The 25,450-nt window shown below is 34.8% G+C and overlaps 1 protein-coding gene across 1 annotated transcript in view; it reads left to right on the top strand.

Moving 5' to 3' along the window:
• The window catches only part of THSD7A (thrombospondin type 1 domain containing 7A), a 190,614-nt gene that overhangs the window by 97,964 nt on the left and 67,200 nt on the right, over positions 1-25,450 (top strand). Inside the window, exons 7-8 of the mRNA XM_088162275.1 lie at positions 1,314-1,517; positions 21,222-21,413. Coding sequence (XP_088018401.1) covers positions 1,314-1,517; positions 21,222-21,413 — 396 coding nt within the window. The remainder of the gene's footprint in view (positions 1-1,313; positions 1,518-21,221; positions 21,414-25,450) is intronic.

Below are 25,450 nucleotides of genomic sequence, written 5' to 3'. Positions count from 1 at the left end.
TTTATTCCTGCATGCATGAGCAGGATCCCTATCTTTTCTCAACTGCCAATGTTTTCTTCTTATCTGGAAATTCTTACATTTTATTCTGTAATTGCATTGACACTTCTGAGAGAATGATGTGAAAATTGTACAGGCACTCCCACTTTTAGCAGCATGTCTCTCTACATATTTCCAGATCATTTGCATCCTTTGTTGCTGTAGATATTGGAGTTCTTTATTTTTGAAATTATATCAGCCTTTTGTGTCAGGCTTGCCAAGCCTTTTGCAAATAATTTGGCTGATTCAATTCAGGAAAAGAGAAAACAGACAGCAACTTAAGATAAATGGAAATGTATTTTTAAAGTAAATACTTACTATAATTGAATTAAGAGGCATGTCTTCAAAGAATCAGTTCTTGCACATGTATGTTTGAAAACTCTCCTGTTTAGTTTGTGTCCTGGTAGAAATGACAGAGTTATATGTAGTATTTTTAAAAAAAATCTGTATATTACTAACTTCCCTGAATACTGATATTAAACAAAAGAGACTGTGAAAATATGTGAGAAGAGAAACTATTTCTTGAATCCATTCAGTTTTGTTAGATTGTTCTGACTGTATTTAGTCTGATTTTTTCAATGGGTCATCCTGAAAGGAGAGAGGGGGCTGCTTTTGATTGCTGGCATTGACCTGGCAGATGACACAGTGCATAAAGGCCCATCAGTTTCTCCATTCCAAAATGAGTTTAGGTCGTCTTAAATAAACTTTTAAATGCAAAGGAATATTGTGATGTTTATGAGTGAAAATGTATTCATAGGACTTGAGATTATTTCCATGCTTTTTGTTTTCTCACAAGGTTGTCTTTTTATTCTTCCAGTTTATTTTGGAAGGGTTGGAGGGGGAAAGGAGTGTTTATAAGCTGATTTCACTTGGTAATCCATTCCTGTTGGAACATACCTGAAAAGAAAACAAACAACATATTTGAGAAATGGTAACCCAGCAATGTAGTCCAGATTTATAAAATGAGACGAATCTTGCAAGAGTGATGCTTAGGAAATGATACTGTCTCCTTCCTGGAGTATGCATGATTGTGATAAGCAGGGATTTAAGGCAAAGCCTCCTGAGGATGCTCAAAACATTGAAACTTGTAAAATTTCGTCTCTAGCCCTTCTTTAATGAGTTCTTCTACCCAATTATCTAAAATGCATTGTTCTGCTGAGTGTCTGTGGTATGCCTTACAGAGAAGAGAAACAGAACTCTACACTCTGGTGTAGACAGATAAAAAGTGCTTCACATCACATTTTAGAGTTAAATTGTTATTTTCATGGACGTTTCAGGCTTTAAACTAAGGAAACGTCGCATCACCAATGAGCCTACAGGAGGAACAGGAAACTGCCCTCACCTGTTGGAAGCCATCCCATGTGAAGAGCCCTCTTGCTATGACTGGAGAATCACGGGGCTGGAGGAATGCATTCCTGACAATGAAAAGCCATGTGGCCCTGGCACACAGGTTCCTGTTGTCGTCTGCGTCAACAGCGATGGTAAGATGGATGCTTTTTGCTACATCCACACCAGCTGGAGTTAAATGTTGTCCAAAAGGGTATCAGTTTTTGTTCTCAGCTTTCTTGATCCTTAAAACCAAGCTGTCTGGAATAGATATAAATGTCCATTAATACTGCAGAGGAAGGCTAAGACCTCCGATTGCTCTAGGACCAGGCTCCTTCACCTGCACTGTGTGGGTTTTCAAAGCTTCACAAAGTGATTTACAGAAAATTAAATAGAAAACAGCTATTGTTTGCCAGTAGATCAGATTCTTGCCTGCAGTGGCTTGACTGAATTCCCTGATGTAATCCCACTAACAAAGCTGATCCTCTGAGCCCAGAAACAAATAGAATGCGAGCAAAGATGCATTGCAGTAAGTATAGCTGGAAGAAAAATAATAATGTGTTTATTAAAAAGGATGGTTTGATGTGTGTTATGGAGTTGGGTTGACAGTCCAAGCTGTCTTGCTTCTTCAAAAGGTCAAAAAAAATACCACCATTATTCAATTATCTTCTGTGAGACAAAACAGATCTTGCATGACATAGTCATAAAAGCCAATTTTGAAAGCTGCTTACAGAATACTTTAATCTAGGGAAGATTCATGAATTACTGTTGTGAGAATAGTCTTTATTCATTACTAATATTATAGTCTAGAGCAGCATATAAATTAAAATAATTGTATTGATTGCAGTGTGGTATGGTAAGCGGCTTCTAAGTTCCAACAGAGGATTAAGTAAGAGGACACCTCTGATGAGTGTTAACAGCTGCAGAAAATATTTTGAAATTAAATCAGTAATAACAACTGATTATAGAGATATTTAAATCTTGAGCTTTCATGCTGAAGAGTTTTGGTTGTAATTGAGTTTTGGGGCTTAAATTGAAATCCTTAGAGTTAGAATGTAAGCTTTATTTTCCTGCATACACCTAAGAAAGCTAGTCACTATTTTTACAGCTCAGAAAGAGATTAGCCTAGAATTACAATTCAATCTACCATATTTTATGTCCTTAACTCAAAACATTTCCCTTTGAAATTTAATAATTTCTTGGCAATAGCACTGAAACTGTTTGCAGAGTTTTTGTATACATTTTTGGATGAAAAATGGCCTTTTCCTCATAAATCAAGGTGTTTCCTAAATAATTGTGAAGATGCTTAAAAAAAACTATAAAATAAAAATACAATGGTTTTACTTTATTAGATTATGATAAGTTTGGCTTACCTTTTTTTTGAGGAGTGCATTTTCTCACACATCTAACCTAATTTATTTCCAAATTGTAATATAATAATTGACTGTAACTTGTTGTATATTTTCAGCATGCAATTGAGCCATTAAACTTTGAGATGTCTTTTATGTATATGATATTTTCTATCAATACTCATGGGATTTGCTCCTGGTACTTCATGGGCTTTCATTTTGGCCAAATTTGACTTTGAAGATTTGTGTTTAACTTTTTTACTTCCAGTATTTGGTTTTTGTCTCTTTCTGATTTATATGGCATTATACATTGCAGTTTTACAGGTAAATTAACCCTGAAAGGAAACAGTATGGAAAGCATTAACTATTGCATAAGGTTGCTATGTTACTGAAACAAAACTAATTTTTGCTTGACAATATTATCTTCAGTCTCCTTAAGAGTTCTTCTTCTAATTATTATTAGGTATTAAGCCAGTCTTAAATCTTAAAGTGCCTGCATAGGAAAGGTTGAAATGAAGGGATTTAAATGTACCCAAAAAGAGCGTATTGTGCCCTTGGCTTCTGCTTTATAAAATGGAAAAGGCTGGTAGTGTATATTTCAGACTAAGCACTGTACTCTAAATGGACAAAGCTCTGTAGCTTTAATGTAAAATAAACCCAACACTGATTAGTAGCTTTTCTTCCTGTGCACGGTTGCATTGTTCTATATATCTTAAGCATGATTAATTGGGATAATATGTCTTGACCTGGATGTTTGGTTTCACAATTAGAATCAAGCAGCAGTGTTTGTGAAGTTGTTTCACATAATTGGAATTAGCTTTTCTCTTCATTTTAGTGTTTAGATAAGAGTCATTACAGCCTTTGAGACAACAGCAAACAATAGGTTATCCTCCTGTCTCATTGCTGGAGGCCTGTGATTGTCACTCTTTCCACAGTGGATGGCAGTAATCAGAATTTTCATTCAGGCTGAAAAAAGTATGACATTCAGTACCCCAGGTTGTCATTGCAGAGGCTATAATGAACTTTGATGTATTATATAAATGGAACTTCAGTTGTTTTATTGTGGAGAGAATATTTTCAGAATAAATATTCTTGGTAAATCTTCCAGGAAATATTAAAATGGAGATTTTAGGTGAAAAAAACGAGCATTTGGTTGTGGAAGCTCCTAGACTGGACAGAAAGTTATCAGAATTCCTTCACTGTATACATAATTTTAATAATTGGACATCTGTTCTTCGTGTTCCATTCTACAGATTAACTTTTGATAATGATAGAATGATGTTTTAAAAATAAATTGATGTTAATCTTTTTGTTGTATAGGTTATATATGCAAATCATATATGCAAATGATATATATTATATATCATATATATATTATATATCATATATAAATCATACCTGTGTACATAGTATCTATTACTAAGTGCATTAACACAGTTCCCACTCAGAAGAATAATTTTAGAACAGATGAATTTGCTCTATTTCTCTGTAGCTATGACAGTCTATGAAGAATACAGTTTCAAAAATCTCTGCATTATTCAAAGTCCATAGTGGGAAAGCTGTCTGCTTCTCCATTTTGTTAACAGACATATTAGCTCTACTCATATGTTAATAAGGAAAAATAATTTCTAATATAAATATCTGCAATATTAACTACTGATGAAATACCTTAACATGCTTGTTCACTCATTTTTCTTATTTTGTCTTTGGGCTGAAGGCTGTAGCTGATGTACTGTCATTGGCTGTAGTGTACCTCTGATCCTCACATAGTCACCTGAAATGACTTGCTCATTTTCTAAGAATTTGTAAATAATAAATTGGTTTACAGCCTGTATAGTATACTGGGCTTTGTACTGCTGCATGTGTTACAAAACCTATCTCGCTTTTGAAGCAGATTTCTTCTGGATCTTGTTGAAGCTCACTAATTGTTGGGTTATGGTAACTCTACAGGAGACAGACAGGAGTGGGCTCGTTGCCATCTTCTGCCTCACAGCTGAGAGTCACTTGCCTTGAAGAGGGAGCCATGGCAACACCAAGGCTCTTGGTGTATATGTAAATTCCTGAAACTCTTTGAAGTAGCAAAATTGCTGTTGAAGGTGTGTAGGCAGAGGTGCATGCTGATGTAGCTGAGCACCACAAGTTCCTATCTGGCACCTGTATAGGGGTGGGTGACAAAGGTCTGGTTTTTCTGAGACTGAAGTGCGAATTCAAACCACCACTGGCATCAGTATTTTCTAATATAAATAGGAGGATTTTACCAGTTTTGCAATACTGGGGGCAAAGCGGTGGTGTTAATTAAAAGATATAGAAGGTAGACTCATCTGTTTCATTTAGCCACCTTACAAACCAATTAGTTTAGCTACTTTGTCTGGAGATGAAACACTGTACTGACCAAAATGGAACAGAAAACATTTCCAGGATACCTGTCCTTTATCTGTGTTTTTTCTCAGATAATGAGACTAACAGAAGACACCACACTTCAGCAATAAAACATCCTATGTTTTATTTGCCTTACTGTTTTCCAAAAGAGTTAGAAATATTTATTTCTTTCTGAAATACCTCTTCTCTTATTTTTGTTGAATTTTACTTTAAATCTTATAAAATTTCTTCATCTGGTTTAAATTTTCTTCTGTAGTTTCCTGATTGATATCAATCTCAATTTCCTTCCTTAATTTTTTCGTTGTGGCTTTTTATCATCTTACAATAAGCAGCTAATGAAATGATGTAGAATAAATTTCAGGAAAAAACTAAGTGTGGCTGGTGCAACCATTTTAATTTAAAATATTTTGTCTGGTTTCAGAATTGCATCTTTCTTTATATTTATGGTTTGAATCAAATGCTAACTGAGCGGTCTTCTGGTTGTCATTTATTTTCATGATGGTAAACAATAAGAGATTCAATGGACCTGAGCATATAGATGTGCCCACATGTAAAGAGTCTACTTTTCTGACATTTCTATTGTGCAGCTTTACGCATTGGATGAAGAAACCATCAGACTGGTTGGATTTTATGATGATTATTTAGAAAAGAAAATAACACTTTGTGTCACTTTATGACTTAGTTCTTTTCCAAGAACTAAGAGCCAGATTCAAATTCCAATTACATTGAATTATTCAGTTATGCCTGTAAGGAAACCCAGATCAAAATCTGGTCAATGCTTAGCAGTCAATTAGCAGAAAAATACAGTAGCTAATGATAGTTCCTTTGAGCTCATAGAACCTTATGCTTACTGGAACTTGGTTATGTTGGTATTAGTCATCATTTCCCAATATTTGTTTCCTAGCTAATATCATAACAGCATTGTTTTAAACTGTTCTTTGCTGCTGACAGCTTTTAGGATGACCATCTGAAGCATTTAAATTAAATGTAAGATGCATACTTTGTTCCTCACTGTAAACACATAGGCTATGAAACCCAAGTAATTCCTTCCTTTCCTTTAATTTTTCTGCTGATGTAAGGAACTATTGAATAGGTTTCTTGGATGCTTGGTATATTTAAGAATTTCTTAGTGTGGGAAAAATATAGTGAATTTAAAGGACATTAAAACTGACACTCTCAGGCCATTATGTTTCAGACCATTGGACTTTTAAAGCATTTATTTTTAACAAGATTTGTTTTATTTAATATAAAGGAATATAAGGAAAAACAAGAGCACACTATACTGCTTAAACTATCTCATTGAAGCCTCAGAATAATATCAGTTTGATAATTAATAACTCTTCTGTCAATAAAAAGTCACGTTTAATTGATGACACCAATTCCTTTTTGTCTCTCATCTTGATATTAAGAAAGTGGCATGTCATTACTGAGTTCCATAAAAGAATGGATGCTTTTAGTATTTATGTAACGTGTAGTAATGTAGTTATATGGAAAGAATTAAACACATAACTTACTTTATGCATATCTCTAATAGTTTGCCTGTAATTTGATATGATGATATCAGTTAAAGAGATAAATAAAACAAAGCCAGCGTTTCATCTGCATAGTCCAGTAAACACTTAGCACTTATGACAGTGCAATAGACCCTTGATTTATATATATATGTATTTATCATATGTTTATATATATTTATAAGATATTTTTGAAGATGGAGTTGCACTTGGTATGGACAATGCCTAATGAGACATTAATGTCTATAAATAATATAATTAAGGTAAAAACAGACGGGCCAACCTAATTACCAAAATGATTTTCTAGTGAATGTGACTGTCTGGTGAGACAAGTTTTTGACCTGTGTATTTTGACCTGTTTACTTCTAAACTGTAATGCTGCACTCGTGTCAAATTTATTGGACCTGTAGGAGTAGAGGTTGCTGGAGTGGAAAGTGCAAATATTTTGAAAACGTATCCAAGAGAGTGCAATGTTTAATATGATCCATATTCTTAGTAACTTTCTTTTGTTTTTGATGGCACAAGCAATAGGATATTGCAAGAACAGTATGTGACTAAATTAGAAGGGAGGGATGTTGATGCATACGTTTTGATTTATGTAATATTCAGCACTGCAGGAACCTATTTCTGATTAGGCTTCAAGCTTCCCCATGGTAAGAATACAGAGAGGATAATTGTAGGTACACTTCATAACAATTAGGATTTTTTAGGAAGGTCAGTTTAATGCTGTAGAGTTTTTCCATTTATCACTTAAAATTATGCTATTATGAAACAAGAAAGAAAAAAGGGGTTAGAGAGTTATGGATGGATTATGAAACAGGATGTCTAGAACTATATTGAACTCCTTTGGTTTTGGATTTGTGTGTAAACTTTTTAACTCCCAAGGATATACCCAGAAAATATTTGAAATATTTTTACAAAACATATTTAGAAGAGATAACTTTACATCTAATTCTGTTATATATATAATGCTATATAGCTGTACATTAAGTACCACTTTCTCAGAAGATTATATGACACAGCACTACTCATTAATCTTTATAATAAACTGTTCTAAGACAGAATTTTCTCCCTAGGTTTGATGAGAGTCAGTTTTCCATCCGAGAAAATGTTGCATAGGCCTATTTATATTTTACAACAACCTGCATACTTATGATCCATTTTCTAAATAAATGTTATCAAATTTTAAAGCTGTGAAACCACTGTGTTGATAAATGGTGAGGATAAAACCATCATCATGAGCTAGTCATGGTGAGACAGAATAAATTGGAATTTTACTCTCAGTACTTCTAGCGTAGAGCAGCTCATTTTCTGACTTTTCTCATAGACCATAATTTGTTTTGAGTACTGATTAATGAAAAATAACTCTTATCTGCCAAAAAAATACTTGATTTCACAAGAAAACTGTTCCAGTGGCCACTTAGAGCCTTAAAAGAATCCGTGTCATTTTGCAAATCTTGCAACTTTTGTGCACAGTACAAGCAGCATCTTCCCTGAATACTTAAGAAACTTCAAACTGAAACATGCTCAGACACAATGACTACTCAAAATCAAGGTAAACAATTGATACCAGTCCCTCCAGTGTTCCCAGATTTTGGATTTTGGAGTGCAGGTATTTTGTGACTCTACATAGCCACTACCCCAGCAGAGGGAAATAGATATTCCTACCTGGGACTTGGTGAAAAAGGGCAAGACAAGAGGAAGAAACTTGTTCTGGTCAAGCAATTAGGTAGAAAGCTGGGGAAAGGCAGGATTTGACTCTGGTTTCCTCCAGGGCAATTTCCTGAGACCAGCTAAAGAACTCAAAGTTATAAAATGTCTCTACATCACAAGCATTAGGAATTACTTTGGTGAGATGTTTAATCTGCTAAGGGTCAACCTGTGGGAGGATTTGACAAGCATCTGGAAAGAATTGGGCAGGGCTGGGTGAAAAGGACAGTGAGGTGTCAGACTAGGATTAGTGTCTGGAGAAAATAAGGCTGGATAAGAAGCCAGAGAATGGGGAAGAAAGAAAATTCATAGCTACTAGGGCCGGAATGCAATGAATTTTAGTCTTCTTCTGCTATTGTCTCATGAGATCATCAGACAGAGCAGCAGTTTCCAGCATCAGTGCAACACCCATGGCAGAAATATTATTTATCATTTGACTTCTGTTTGACCCTAGAAAACTGGAAATAAATATAAGTTTCATATTTTAGTTTTCAAAGGCAAGCCCTCAAACATTAGGAAATCAAGTTTGTCCAGTCCTTAGGTGAATGCATCTGAAAGAAGCACTTAATTATTTAATTGTGCCAACATGACATTTTCTCTACAGAACCTGCCACTTATTTGTGAGACAGATAAATCTCCTTTGGTGATTAAGTGGGCATTTTGTAGTAATGAATGCAATGTCTGTGAAACAACTAACCTTAGTTGTCCTATTCTTCAGGGTTTAATTTTTCTCTGCTTTTGTTCAGCATCAGCAAAATACAAACAATACTGACCCGTCACATCTTCAGTGTTCTGAAAATAACCCTGTGCTGCTGGGTGTCTGATAGTCATGACAGAAAGATCTTAGGAAAAATGCCAATTCTGTTTTAATAACACTTTTAATTAGTGTGTGGTAAATAAAACATAGCCTCATGACTTGAACAAAGAGAATAAAACTAAAAATACCAAATAGCTCCTCATTAAGGAGTTTCCGATCTGTGAACTGAAGGAGGAAGGGACCCAGTGGAAAAATAATAAGCATGTAATTGTACAGTTAAAAAAACTGCATTATACAACGGCAGCTTTCATTTTGGCATTTATTGTTTGGTTTCTTGATATAGTTTTGGGAGTAACTTTTGGATTAAGTGTGTAAATCTTGCCCTAGGAATTATCAGATGTTTGGGTCTAATTTTATTTAGACATCCTTTACTGGTACTAATACTATTTTATGAATAGCAAATTGCTGCATGAGTGTTTTCCAGACAAAAGATATTAGGAACTACAGAAACAAAGATATAGAAACTACATGAAATCTCTTGTTCTGGGTGTCTCAGGATTGAGGGGTTTTATTTAAAGAGGTGAAAAAGAAGAATTACATAAGCTAGAAGCATCTTATAAATTGTGGGAGGCTTCTAGGAAGCCAGTAGTGAAAAAGAACCCCATTCTTAGGGTACAATGGATTTCTGTGAGTAGATGTCAATCTACAGTGAAATCTCTGATTTCTGTGACTTTAGAACATTAGCTTGCATAACTTATTAACAGTAAAAAAGTTGTAATGTCCCTATACTTGCAGAGGTGCTCGTGGGTTTTTTCGGTTTATTTGTGACAATGCCATTATATTTCCTTCTACAGCATACATTTATGAGATGTAGTGGTATTTACCTCTGGTTGCTTTCCTGACAGCTCCTTCTCTGAATCCATACACTTAGAGGCTAGCATAAAGGAAAAGTCAAAAGGATGGGTTAGTTTTAGTCTTCTTGGGAGGAATCAGCTATGAAAATGTTTCCAAAAGTGAAGCTTAATTCACAGTCTAAGGTCCCTAAAGGCACGCTGTGCCTTCCACTCATAATGATGAGAAGATATTCATTGCAAGATGGATAAAAATATGTTCTCCAAAGACTGCATTTTATCTGCTAGTAGTAGGACACAGACAAAAGCATCCGAAATTAATTTAAAAACCATTTCTCAGAAATGTGTAAACATGACAGTGGCAGTGATCTCTCTTACACCTCTTGGGTCCTATGTTTTAACTGTGATTGAATTGAGCTGTCAGATTACATAGAGAGTGACAACTCTTTACTAGCTGCAGCTGGATGAATAATGCAAAGAAAATGTTTGCAATCATATTTTTGCCATATAAAATAATTTTTCTGATTCTCTAAAATCCTCTTTTGAGTTTCATGTGTCTTTGTGTGGCAAGAGGTATGACAATGTATACGAACACACGGTTTTGTAAACTTGCTGCAAATTCATGGTATAGTAGTGAAATACTACATAATTGACCAACTGAAAAATTCACTTAATATTCTGTCAGGTGCAGACCATTAATCATTCTCTTCATCTGTGAGGTAAGCTTTTCCATTACAGAGAAGAATAATGTTACAATGCTCGTTGCCAAATTCTAGGAACATACTGCACTGCTGAAGTATATATGAACCCATTTATGATGCAACTTTTTTGGAGTTTTCTAGCTTAGATGTATAACTTTATTAACCAAAGATAATGTTTATGCTGAAAATGAGAAGCCTGAAGTTTGTGAAAGTCTTGTTGTTTCTTGAAAAACCAGGCCATTTAAGGTAGCTGCTGAAAATATGCAGACTTGTACCTCAGTGTAGGGAATTGTTGAAAAGATTGTGGTGAGCACTGTCATTCTACTGACATTAGTGGAACTGTCACATTGTTTTCATGCTACTATTTTTTTTGCCTATTATTTCCTTTTCATGCTTCTGTTACTAACTCATATCCCTGAATGTTAGTCTAGTTCAGATCAGCACATCAGAAATATCCTCTCTAATTTGAAGTCATTGACATTCCATTGCCCTTCCCAAACTTGTTCTCCAGGTTATGTTGCTCTTATTGGATGGGAGGGGAAAATGTGTATAATAGCACTTACAATAAAATACCTGTGAAACCTTTTAGAAGGCTACAAAGTCTCTGTGTGTCCACATATGATGAAGTTAAAATTTTGCTGAGAATACTCAGCAGTGAAAAAATAGTAGAATAATTTCCCATCATTAATAAAACATCTTGTTTTTTGATTAATAATAAAGACACATTGCAATAAATACGCTGCATTTTCAAATCCATGTATTTTAAATCCTACTGTTACCAATATTCAGATAACACCATCACTATTCCTAAAGTTTGTGAAAAGATTTTCTTCACTTTTAAACACAGTAGAGCTTCTGTAACATTTTAAAAACAAATAGAGGAAGTATTTTTAATATTTTTTTCTGGAAGTCATACTTGTATGCAAATTTTTCACTATATGAATTGTGGCTTAATTGAGAAAAGTTTATGAGAATGCTCTGTTGATCTTGGAAGTCTTTTTAAGGTGACTTGGTGCTTTTGACAAGTGTTTTCAGAAATAGAGTGTGAATTTTCAAGTTATCTCACCCTCAAGGTTCTCACTGTCCTCTTTTTCCAAATTGCTCTGTCAGCACTTTTCCCCTTCTCTCTCCATCCTGCTAAAATGGCCTATTGGTTTGACATATTGATCTCACTTGGTCCCATGACTAATATTGATTTTATTCTCAATGGGACCGTAGCCTATCATCAAACTTATTTTTTCTTTCATATCAAGATGACATTTGATTGGCTTATTTGACACTAGGAGGCAACTTTGCTTGGTTATGATCAATGCACTTGTATTCTCTGTTCCTTATCATTCTCAGTAAGACTACATTAGCAAATGAACCATGAAAATGCTTCAACTACCTGTCAAGCAGTAGGAAAATTTTACTCCTGTTGTTAGGCAGTGTTTGGGTACTCTGCTGGAGTCTTTATTAGAATTATTGAACTTCTATCCCTGTGGTACAAGTCTACTATAGCATCAAGTTAAAAGAATAGGAGATTTTCAGCTTAAGGCATATAATGTTTCAGTTTTTGTTTACTTTGCTTATATGCATGAAGACACTTTCCAAAGTCAATCCAAATTAACTGCAAAACTAATTACTTAAACTATATTAGATATGTCAGTGAATCCTCTTATTCAAAGTTAAAGTGGTCTTAATTCTATTTGTCGAGAATTTTCTCTTTCATTCTGAATAAGGATAGCCATGCAAAATGTTAATAAAGTTTAACTAATCTCCTTCAAGTCCTACTTTAATTAATTTTGATTAATTCTTCAGTATCCTTTAGGTCATGTGTTTTCAGAGATACTGGCTTTAGTAGTTCATATACAGCCTATTTTATGCTGTTGAATATTCAGTGCTATCAGAAGTAGTGAAGAATCAAAGAAATATCATCTGTAAGAAGAGTTTATCATTAGTCTTTGATGCATTGTACAAAATATGCACTCAGTAACTTACAGGGTTGTGTCAGAGAAGAAAAGGCTCTGTTACTTTTTAAGCCGTAGTTAGGTTTTTTGAGGTTTTTTTCCTCAGTTTTCTGTCTATTTCTATTTTAGCATAGTTATGGGATATTATGTTTTCATACTCTTGTTTAATCTGGCCAAATGTCACTTCATTTTAAATAAAAATATATTATTTGGGTAAAGAAATACTATTTCTTTCCCTGTTTTATTTGTGTCTGGCAAATCTAGACTCCGTCTACATGACTGTAATCCTGATAGATGACTCTGATATAAATGGAGGTACATGTGTTCTGTTATTACCAGACATGAAAATGGGATTACTAGAAGCATTAATATTGCATCTGAAGGTGTTAGTTCATTATGTTTAACCATTATTTTTAAGTTACTGCCAAAGAATATGCAAATATGTTTTCCATCTGAAGCAATTATAACAGGAAATATCCATCTTTAAAATACCTTCTCAATTTTTGTGTCAGAGTTTTCCCATAATTATTACCATTATTTCAAGGTATAGAGTGTTATTTTGGTTTTGGTTATTCCTGTAACTGTTTTAATGTATGATTTACCTGATGTATTAAGGAATACCAACCTGGATTTTTTATCAGTGATTCACCTTTCTTGAAATTTGCATGATTGAAAATTTGGATTAATTTAAGGACAGAGAAGAAACCTTGTAACCAGAATCGTCTTACCTCTGGAGCAGAATGGCTTTCCCATCTTTCCGCTTTCCTATAAACCCTTTGCAGAGTGTTACCTGCTTCTGCCTTTTTTTCTACCCAATTGGTAATATGCTGTGTTGTGGGAAAGGTTAACAAATACATCCTACCCTGTAAGCTGTAACTGAGCTCTTTACTGGTTTGGTTACAGTAATGGAGCTGAAGTGTTCAGGTACTATTTTTGAAATTTTATTTCTGCATGAATGTATGAGTTCTTGAAACCAGTGTTATCCCACTCATCAGAATTATTTTTCCCATAAGGTGAATAAAGAAGAAATTTGCATATAGCCATTAACAAGAAGTTATTGCTTATAAAATGTGGTGTTTCATCTCATTAAGGAATATAAAACAATAAAAAAGATCATTATTTTTTTCTTAAGTGTGTTAACATGCTGTTATCTTTGATTGGAAAAACACTGAATATGGTGGGTTTCTAAGCTCCAGCTATTTTCCTTTTGTACACTATTACTTCCTGTCATTACTAGTCATTTGTCATTGCAAATGTTTGCTTTAAAAAAGTCAAAATCACATTTTAAAATTTAGTTTTTATTTTTAAAAGTATATGCATCTTCCAGTATTTGCATAGGGAAAGGACAGCAGTCAGTGGCCTTTTCTATATGTCACTGATTTGTCTGTGCAGGAAGGGTAAAGCTATAAATAATATTATGCTACCTATGCTTGTGCTCTCAAGTTTCTTGTTTAAAAAAAAGAAATGGAAACATACATGTTCATGATATTCACAATGGGTTTTTTGAGTAAGTGGCCGAAGTATCATGTTTACTATTTTTCTTTCAGAAAGGAGTAGATTGTATGACTGAAGCCAAAACCACAGTAAATTTGCACATGCAAACCATCAAATCAAACAGTTTACAATCCTGCAATGTTTACATATCATTAAACTATTAGGCCAACTTTTTGTCATTTTTGCATAATGAACAGATGTGAGTAACCAGTGTATTTGTCTTCATTGAAATCAGTGCCGTTTCTACTTAGGCTTCTCAGAAGAAAATTACTTCAAGAATATTAACCATCAACTAATTAAGATGTACTTAATTAAATGCAAATGCTACTTAGCAAAAGCGATTGAGAGAAAGGCATGTGATTAGGGAATTAGCAACTGATTTAACACTTGGAGTTACCAGCTAGGCACCTAAGCATTGGAAATGAATGTAGAAGCTTCACTTGATAAGGATGCACAATCTTTTCACTGTTTGTTTGTTGAAAAACTTAGAAGTCAATAAATAGGATATATTGAGATCATAAATTGTAGTTAATGTTACTTTGTGTTTGATAATTAGATTAAAAATTGTTCCAAATGTTGAAAATTTATCAATATTTTTTGACAGCTTATTCAGGAACTGTAATGGAAAATAATTACTAAGGATACACTGTTGCTGCTGTTTTGAAAGACACTGCCATTTTACTAGCATTAAAGCTGTTTTTTGAGATATGAATAAATACCATCAGCATAATATGAAGGATAGTGGGATTAATAAAACATTTAAAAGTTCCCATTGTCTATCAAAATATGTTTTATTTGCTAATATTGAACTGATTGAAGGGCAAAAATTGTTCTGTCAGTCAGATACTGCTGCATGTGCTGCTTTTATTTTCTTCCAAATACTCTTAAGATTGTTGAGCTAAACAAGATGGTAAATGATGAATTTTATGTAAATATTATCGTTTCTCCTTTCTGTGGCTTCTTTGATTAGGTTTTCAGAAATTAACTTCTAAATTCTCCCAACTGAAAAATCTGGGTCAGGTTTTTGAAGTTGCATATACATTTTAATTAGAGACACGTTCTCTAAGAAAGACAGTGTTCCTCAGAGAACTCCTCCTGTATAAGGAAAAACAAACAACAAAACAGAATTACCCCAAAAAAACCGATAATTCAGTCCTGAGTTATTTTCTGATAATTTAAAAAAGAAAACATCAAACTACTGCTAGAACTTCTAAGTTCAGAAGGAAAACATAATTTGCTGTGACTGTTCATGCTCAGCAGGCATGATTTCTCCTGTTGTAGTGAAGTTTGGTAATCAGTGATTCGAATGATATGCAGAAGTATTAGGTTTAAAACAATAATTTCAGTTTATCCTGGTGATTGATTACTGTCTGCTCATTTGCAGGTATAAGGTGTCCTAGCATGTAAAAATGTATGAGGTTCTAATAAGTTTGATAGCTTTTCTGTAATGTGAAGAATTTCCATTTTGCATTAGCCCAATCCAATGTGTTGACAAGGTTATTACTAATTAAAATCTAGTATGGTATTTCACTTTAAATGAATTTGTATATTTTCTTACTTATTTTCTTTATTTTTAAAAAAATTGTCTTTAGAATAATTACAGTTAAACTCATTAACACTGCTTCTATACTCTCACAGTGTAGTCATGACATTCCTGTAACTTTGAGGCAGGTAGATTACAGGTAGATGACGTTTTAGTGGAGAAGGATATGGTTTGCTAGCTGTGACTGTGTGTAAAGTTAGTTCCAAGTGAAAATAGGACTGAACACATGGCACAGATCTGGTTTTAGTAAGTTTTGAATGTATTTAGGCTTATTTTGTTCTTTATGGGCAGAGTCCACACAGGATTTTTGGCTCCTCAGTCAGTCTGACACATTTTGAAATTGACAAGGGAGTCAGTGTAAGGACAGGTATAGGTCCTTATGTGAAAGGAATGCAAATGGAAAACTGCACAGGAGTTCAAGATAAAGAACATTCTCAGCCATTTCAGTCTTTACAACTCGTACTAGAGGCATTTCAATACTTTCCTGTTGATTATTTTTCTACACGGGAAGGGAAGGAAACAGTCAGTGGCAACCAGCCACTCAGCACAGCCAGCACAGCTCACAGATTTTGCTGTTGTGTGAAGTAATTCTGTATTTTTCTCCTGCAGCCCCTCCATGATTAGAGGTATTACTGAAGGCAGTTAAGTAATGTCAAGGCCTTCTTTACCCACAAACATGTTAAAAGTTGAGCTCTGGAGTGCTTTTCTAAATATTTCAGCTGCCCAGCAGTTTTCCAATGAATGACACATCATGTACGAGATACTGATACAAGAGAATTTTTTCTTTCAAGTTGAAGATGTAATAATAGATTTGAACATATTGAAACAAGCAGTAAATAATATGAATTCTGCAGTTTTAGCATTTGGGCTCAGTTGCTGTCATTATTTCTTTTATGAGCTTTAAAAGACAACTGTAAAATCTGTTTTGCCACTGTGTGATATTCCTGTCCTTTACTGATTACACAGGCAATTTAAAAATAATATTAATATTCAAAGCATTCTCTTGATTTAATTCCATTTATTTTTATTTTATTGCTAAAATTTACTTAGTTTATACCGGGTTATAGGTCAGTCTTTCAGAAACAATAACTGGTTTGCTCCTTTAGAACTGAGACCAGGCTCATTGACTTATTACATAGGGCTCCAGGAGCAATTTTATTTTATGCTGATTTTTTTCAAGTTGTTCTCTATGCCTCATTGAATCTTGCAGTGATTTTACTGTTCATTTTAAGGCTTAAAAAATATTTTGCTCTCTGTTAAGCACTTGCTTTCCCATTTACTACAGGTCAGGTTTTGACAGCAATTTCTTACTGTGCATTGAAGCATGCACCACGTTAAAAGATGCACAATAAGCAAGAGGGTTTCTTTACCATGTCTCTCTAGTGATTCCAGCTCTAGGAATGCTTTGCACTGGAACTTAAAGCATTTTACAAGAAACTTAAATATCAGATATGTTTTACAGATGAGTAAACAAAACCACAAAGGACTGACATGATTCAGCTACATTAACCACAGAATGTGGTCTAGCCCAACCTTTAGCATCTAGACTAAATTTTCTCAGATACAATACCCACTTTGTGAATGTAATAAACAAGAATGGTGATATGAATACTGATATTTATTAATCAGTTCCTCCTGAATACTATTTACAAGCTACCTCTCTGATCTGTAAAAATCAGCCTATTCTGTAGTTTGGGGGTTTTTTTTGCTTGGTGTTTTTGGTTGGTTTTGTTTGTTTGTTTTAAAACAACTAAATAGTTGTGTACTTCAATAGTGACTCTCATGTGGGCACACATTCCAGGAAGTCTTTGAGCCAAAAGTTGGCCAGAAGGAGGTTTCAATGTAGTGACTTGCTTTGCTGATTGTCCAGATGGATCCAACATAATTATTTGAGAAAGAGATGTGTATTCGAAAGACTATCCCCTCAGCACTCCTCACTGGTGTAAATCTATAAAAAGAATTCCAGGAAAGGTTAGAAAAAACTTTGACGTTTCAAATTTTTGAAAAACCCCTCTTTTGCCTCCTGCCATTTTTATGTGCTGTCATTTCCTTAATTGCAATTTGGAGATTTTTAGTCTAAAATGTGTGTCTATTGCCTGAGAGAGAAATACAATTCAGCAACATAGGCATTGTTTGTAAATATGGAATGCTGTGAAATTCCAGATTTTAATGAACAAGTCAGCTGGTAAATGGTGAAGGGCTCTCTTGACAGAAATGTCATATTTTATTTTCGTCTCTCTGCTTTTTACTTTTTTTTCATTCATTTAGGGTATAGGGCAGAGGCCTTTCAGTATATTTTTTTTGGAGTTCTGTCCTCAGTATTTATGCAACATAAATTTATACCCATAATGTTCAAATAAAATCATAGAATCATCAAATGATTAGGGTTGGAAGGGGCCTTAAAGACCATCTAGTTCAACCTCTCTGCCATGGGCAGGGACACCTTCCACTAAAACAGCTCCCTCTAACCTGGTATTGAACACATTCCACGGATGGGGTATCCACCATATCTACAGCCTGTTCGAGTGCCTCTCTCCCTTCACAGTAAAGAATGTCTTTTTTTCATCTTCTCTCTTAGTTTAAAATCTTTCTCCCTTGTCCCATCATTATATCCTTTTTTTAAAAGCCCCTTTTCATCTTTCTTGTCAGCCTTTTTCAGGTACTAGAAGGCTGCTATAGTGTCTCCTTGGATTCTCTTCTCCAGGCTGAACAACTCAAATTTTATCAGCCATTCCTCATGAGGGACATATTCCAACCCTCTGCTCTCCTTCATGGCCCTCCTCTGGACTTGCTTCAACACTCAATGGCAAACATTTCCAAGTGGGACTTTTTCTAAGTAGTCTTTACACTGGCATTGTTCCCAGCTTATGGTTGAGTGGTTCCTGGTGGTTGACTACACTACGCACTTTAAAGAGGAAGGCAAAAAAGGTCAAGTTGTTCATAAAATCATTAGTGAAATGTCAGAAACAATTTAGTATAAATAAAATATTTCCCTGAAGATAAGAAGTACCCATTATAAGACATTTCTCCCAACTACATTTCTATGTTATTGAATTAATCAGATAAGAATTGGACACTTGACAAAAGTGAAATGCCAATATATACGGTAAATAGCTCTAGAATATTTTCTCTTTAAAAGCAAGGAAAAATAGGGCCTTTGATTTTGGGAGAGAGTGAAGGCTTGGTTTTATTTGAGATGCAAACTCTGAAACTAAGTTGAAAATATTCTTCATTGTGGCACCAAATTAGGCTTGAGTTTAAATTTAGAAGTCAATAGGTGATAAATATGTTCAGTATAGTATCATTTGTTTATACTGTGAAACATTTTATTGTAATAGTAGCATTTCTTGCAAAGTGTACATGTGTCCTATCAGTTTTCCTTATTGAGTCTTACCTAGCAATGAATGGAACAATTTAAGAGTAGGTTTCACACCTTTTCTAGCTTTTTTCCCCTATCTGAAAAAGAAGTTTACAGTCCTCTCCTCTTGTCTCTTGTCCTTGAACCCAAACAAATGCCCTTCTGATGAAGTAGAAAGGAATCCCTCCTGCACTGGTGTCAGGGTGTGATGACCTGCAATATAACAGAGGGAGTAATTGATGCAAACACTGAGTCCAGTGAGGGAAGCAGAACTTGGCATGGGAGACCCATGAAGCCTTTGTCAGGGCTCAAATTTTATATTTTAATATGGGAAAATATAGCTGTTGAGACTGACTTGATCTCAAAGGTCTTTATGATTCAGATGAGTATGACTACTGTAGGCTATTTTAAAAACATGAGCCGCAGGATTTTCCCTGGTTTTCAGAACCAAGGAAGATCATGTTTGTAGTTCTATTATGCCTAAATATTCTGTATGAATAAAATATTTGGCACTGTTTGAAAAGACCTAATATTGAATGAATGGCCCTCATCTTTAACTCTTTCACAATGAATTTGGCTAACACTTCTGGGACTCATGGTCTGATTTTGTACTAAAACACCTCCTGGTTTCAGGAACTCAGTTTAAGAGATTCTTATTTAAAAGGTTCTAAGACTGTAAACCTTGAATGACAAGAAATGTAGTTTATGTAGTTTCTGTTTTTATTAGTATTTGAATCAATGTATTATTATACATCTGTTGAGCAATAAAGCCTAATTTGAGACTCGGTAAAGCAGAGTTTTTAGATCTTCAGCTTCTTTTACAGTGTTCTCAGTTCTTACTGAATTAGCTTTCAGAATCCATGTAGTAGTTGCTAACAGTAACTGATGCCTTTATGATTCAATTACAGGGTATTGAATCAATATATCTAACAAGTATTTTGTTGTAATGAAGACTTACATTCATTTGCAAATATTGATAAGACATTATTTTGTTGACATTGGCTATTAAAACAAAGGGTTTGACATGATGGATCTTAGAAAGTGCATAATGTAGACAACTCCTATTTTGTCCTGTGAGGATCATGTAAAATTCAAGAGTGTTTCAATAGATTAATTATAATAAGAGGTTTTATGCCTTAGTACTGCAAAGATCATATAGCACAAAAGGCATTGAGATGTTTTGAAATGTTATCCTGTTTAGAAAATTTTTAAAAAAAGTTTTATGTTTACAACTGAACTGACTCTTTCATGTCTTAATTGTATGTGGTTATCAAGGCCTTAGAAGTCCAGTGTACTCTTAGATGCAACATTTTCAGTTCCTCACAATAGGCATTATGTTGTGATAACAAGACTACAGTTCTAAAAACTGGACCCGAATCTCTCTCTCCTTCATTTTTTCCATCATTTTCTCCAACGTGAAGATTTATCATGAGACTTACTTATATCATTGTGGTCATTCATTCATTCTCCCCTAAATAAATATTAACTTATTTTATCAAGAAATCATGTCACCTCACAACTATCCATGTTGTGATTAAGGTGCTGTTTAGACAGATCTCAGACACAGTGCTCCCACTATTATGTGATTGAAAACAATAACAAGCCTGCTACTTAAATACTAGCTAATATTTCATTAAGCAATTTATACCAGCCTGGATCATTTTATTATAATGAAATGTGTACCTACAGAATACAAATGCATAGATCTTGTTATATTGCCATAACACAAAGAGTGATGTGTTGCTGATTTGCTAACAAATGAAGATCCTTCTAACCAAACAACACCCTGACTGTAATTTACTGCAGCGTTTCATATATTGATGGATAGCTGCAATTCAAAGGATGAATTGTGCATTATAAAACTGGCTAAGTTAGGATGTTTTTCCCCTTCTCTCACAAATCTAGATGAAAACTGGGTCATATCTATACATGCATCTCCATGTACACAGTTTTCCATAAGTGTGTTATATACTCCATTATCACATTCGAATTTTGTGTGGGATCAAGTATGTGTAACAAAACGAAAGCCTAAAGACCACCCAGGCTGGCATTCACTTCCTGGAATATCGACTCAACTTAGGTTTAAGTATGCTCCTCTAGAACCGAGGCAGAGGAGACAAGTAATAAAAAATCTATTTACCTTGTTTATACAGAAGAACAGAATCTAATTTATTTGTGTGCCCATCTGGACTCGATTGCTCATTTTAAGTTAATTTAGCAAATGATAGACTGCTACTGGCCTTTTTTTTTCTCCCAGGAGAAGAAGTTGACAGGCAGCTGTGTAGAGATGCCATCTACCCAGTCCCGGTGGTGTGTGAGGCGCCGTGCCCCAAGGACTGTGTGCTCAGCATGTGGTCTGCCTGGTCCTCCTGCTCGCACACCTGCTCCGGAAAGGCCACGGAAGGGAAGCAGATGCGCGCCCGCTCCATCCTGGCGTACGCCGGTGAAGGTAAGGGCTGGCGCTCTCCTGCATGGTTGGGAATCCTCAGCTGCCTCTGTAGCGCCAAAGTCATTTCCTGATTGACAGAAACAAATCATGAGGTCCCGTTGAGGGTTTTTAAATACAGAAAAACGGTTTAAATGGTTATCCTACATTTACTCCTGGTACTGAAAGCTGTTGTAAAGAGGGTTTATTTTACTCATTTCAGTTAATGTTAATATATTTTTATGGGTGTTCTTAGTATTACTGTTTCAATTTCAGATATATGATTTTTTCATTTTCATTAAAATTAAACAAGACAAACAGTTCATCCAGTACAGATTAGCAACCCTAATTAATATCCAGTTTGGAAAGATAAGTATCCTGAATCCCGAAAAGACAAGAATTTTAATGGTTCCAATGTTAGCAAAAGGTTTTGTAGTTTCTTTTCTCTAATTGGTAACTTATGCTACCCCACTGACACTGTTATTCATAGCAAAACTTTGGGTTTTGCCCTGCAAGTCTTCACTCAGGAATGGTTTCCATTTATTCAAGCGATCCTTGTGCAGTGCCTGCAACATATGCAAAAAGAAGACACAACTGGAATATAAAAGAGAAGACAAAACAGGTTTTAGATACAGGTTTATGACTATTCTTTGAGATTTTCCATAGTTCCTACAGCTCTTTTTGGTTTGGTTTTAAGTATTTGGAGGGGTGGGTGGATTATTGAGGAAATGCATTCTGTATATTACCTGGTTCAAAAATGGCCGTGTCAAGTGTACCAGGGTCCAGCTGAAAAAATGCCTCATGCAACACCAGGAGCCAGGAGACATAGCCACCAAAGAGTTCTTGGAAGATGTTTGCTCACATGTATTACTGACAGAAAATTTGAATATAAAAGAATATAAATGGATTAATAATATAGGAGGACTACATGCATGTGTTAGTTCTTCTTTTAAACTGTTAAGCATTTTATTACTTTATCTTAAGATCAAATTTAGCTGAAAAGGGAAAGCTGCAAGGTAAGGAAGCAGTGAAACAGAATAGCTGTACATTTTCCTTTTGCAGACACACATTGCTAAAAGTGTACTGTGTATTTGACAGAATTTGGGTGATTGTAAAAAAAATAAACATAGCAGAGCACTTTCAACCTTTTCTCTGGAAGGAACCTTTGCTAGAAATGTGAGTGGCAATCAGAACTGTACTCTGTTTTAGTAGATGATTCAAATAATACATTACTTAGATGGATATATGTAACAAAGTAGGAGCACTTTTAAAATTATTTTAAAACTTGGGTTTGTGGTGTCCCTTTTTCTTAGTGTGTTGAACAGACTCACTTTGGGGGAAACACAGAGCCATACAATTCAAATAAACATATATTCATGTGCTTCTGGCTTGTCCACATAGGTCAAGACAATAGATTTTCTATATACTTTTGTAATTTTACTGGCGACAGAAATTTAAATCCTGACAAGTATGCCACAGAAATCAAAACCTAAATTATTGAAAAAAATTATTCCACTTTATTATGCTTAATCTTAAAAAGTACTCTTTATTCTGACTTTGATACTTAATACAACCTAGGTTAATTTACAGAGCTGCAGATGCAGCAAAGCTGTTCAGCATCACCTGGATTTTTGGGTATATGAATTTTATTAATGCTTGTTGTGCAGTGATCACAGTCAGCACAGAGGGATCACAAAGGCTGACAGATCTCAAGCCACAGAGGCTGCAGTGAAGAAATCCCTAAAGTAAGGCTGAGGAAGCTAACCCATTACCTGGGAGTTGTAGTGCTTCAGCTTTGCTCGAACCCTGGCTTCTTTCTCGCTATTTCAGATGAAGTTATTCTCTGCTTGTTTTAAGGATACAAGCTGTGGTAGATCTACCCAGCTTACCCAGGAGTGCACTCACATCTTGATCAAATCTCTTTAATGCTGTGCTCCTTTGCACTCTGTCCAAACTCCAAAGAATGAAAGTATATAAATAAATGAAATAACTTTCCAAGGCTTGGGGTATTTTTACAACTCTAGTTGGAAGGTACTTTTCACGTTTTCTTATATTAAAAAATGTATCAGTTTAACTTTTTTTTTAATGCTTCAGTGGAATTAAGTTATTGACATCTTTCTCCTCATACTCCTGTTATGCCTCTTAGTCATTTGTTATATAACAAATAACTGAATGACTTTTCACCTCCAGAATTCTATGGCTGAGATCAGCTGTGTTCCCAAAACATAAAATACTGGGTACTGAGAGGTAATTTCTTGCTCTAAGAGCACAGAATATATTCATGCATTTGAACATCTGTAGTCCAGTGATACAAAAGGAAGCTTCTCATGAACATTTTTTTGAAAACATACAGCTCTCAGTTCTGTTCAACACTTAGAAAAAAATGCAGAGAACTGTAGATGGATGCTCTGTAAGCATCATGTATAACTAAAAATTCCAAGTCTCATAAATGTAAGAACAATAATTCTATTTACACATTACAGCTGAGTTCTGAAAACAGCTGTCAGTTGTGTTCAGGTGAACAGTCAAACAAGTTTTCTTTTGGATTTCTGAACCTTTTCTTGAGCTGTTGGTATGAGAGACAGACTAGGTTAGGTAAGCTATTCCATGGCAATTTCTGTATCACGTTGTCATGAGTTTTTACTCAAAACATAATAGGACAAATATAGTGTACATAAATATTTACTATTCCTATTATATATCAGGATTGGATATTAAAGAAAAAATATGCAAGACTATTGTAAATCCATGAGTAAGGCTAAATTTGTATATTTGTATGTATGACATAAGGAGTACAGGTGTGAGTCTGTGATCACACACATCCTCCTGCTAGTCATTCAGTCCACAAGCCTAGAAAGATCAAATCATTGCAGACATTACATGCACAATAAATGCTGCAGTCCATCAAAGTATCTGGTACATTTAATTCTTGTTCATTCGGGTACTTAACATGAACACCCCACTGAAACTTCTGAGGATCTATAAATACATGTGAAATAGGGTTTTTTATCTGACTCTCAGATGACTTTTTATCAAGTATTTTCAGTGATTATTCGGTTTCTCTCCTCTTTGAAATGAAAAATACTGTATTCTGCATTTTTCTTTTTAATATTGGCATATAACTGCCTGTAATAGAGCTGTATCATTTCATACCTAAGAAATTTTTTCCCCCTTATTACCCAGCTATCTCTGCTGTTGAATTAGTTTGAAGAAACCATCAAGTTAATATGACTGGCCACCAGGAAACAACCACAATCTAATAATTTTTATCTTAATTTTTATTATTACTTGGAATCGGAATAATTCAGTAGTATTGTAATAATTCTTCAGTGTAGAGAATAGGTTCACAGGAAAAATATAAGCCATATGTAAATATAAGCCATATGTAAATTACAGCAGTGACAAAGTTTTCTGATGAGCTCTGGGATACCGACTGCCCCTCCAGCAGCACACTGATTTCTGCTTGAGCCAGGAGCTGACCTGTGCACCCCCTCATCATCATTTCTTCATTCCAAACAAGAGCCTTTGTGCTCAAACCACACACTGCAGAGCCTCAAGCACAGTGTGGTCATGCACATCTGGGATGGGCTTATTTACTTGCATTCAGTGGAGAGAAAGGAGTCTCTTCACAAGATAAAGACTTACTGTGCTTTGTGAGATGACTCCATGTGGAAATGAGTGTCACAATAACCATTTTTGATATTTTTTCTGAGATCATTGTCCTCAACTTGAAGGTTTGAAAGGCAAAGCAATTTATAAATTTGCCTGTCTGTGAGACTGCCTACAGTGTTAGCTCACTTCTGTCACTGTCAAATATATCTTCATGGTACAGTAAGAAGCTCAGAAAAGTCACTGTCTCAAAATATAAAATGACAGCAAAGGACATAGTGATGTTACCTGATACGTCACATAGTTGTTCTGCATAAATCTAGTAAGGCATCATATATACATTTCAGCCTATATCTTGAATGTAGGGTGTGTCTACTTTTGGTTTATATTCCGTTTAATATTTCTGTTCTTTTTTTTTTTTCCTCTGCTTGCAATAAATCTTACATAATTCG

Source organism: Sturnus vulgaris, chromosome 1, assembly GCF_052056855.1.
Source record: "Sturnus vulgaris isolate bStuVul1 chromosome 1, bStuVul1.hap1, whole genome shotgun sequence".
NCBI lineage: Eukaryota > Metazoa > Chordata > Aves > Passeriformes > Sturnidae > Sturnus > Sturnus vulgaris.
The sequence above is the reverse complement of the archived record's forward strand: the minus strand, read 5'-3'. Positions and strand labels throughout refer to the sequence as shown.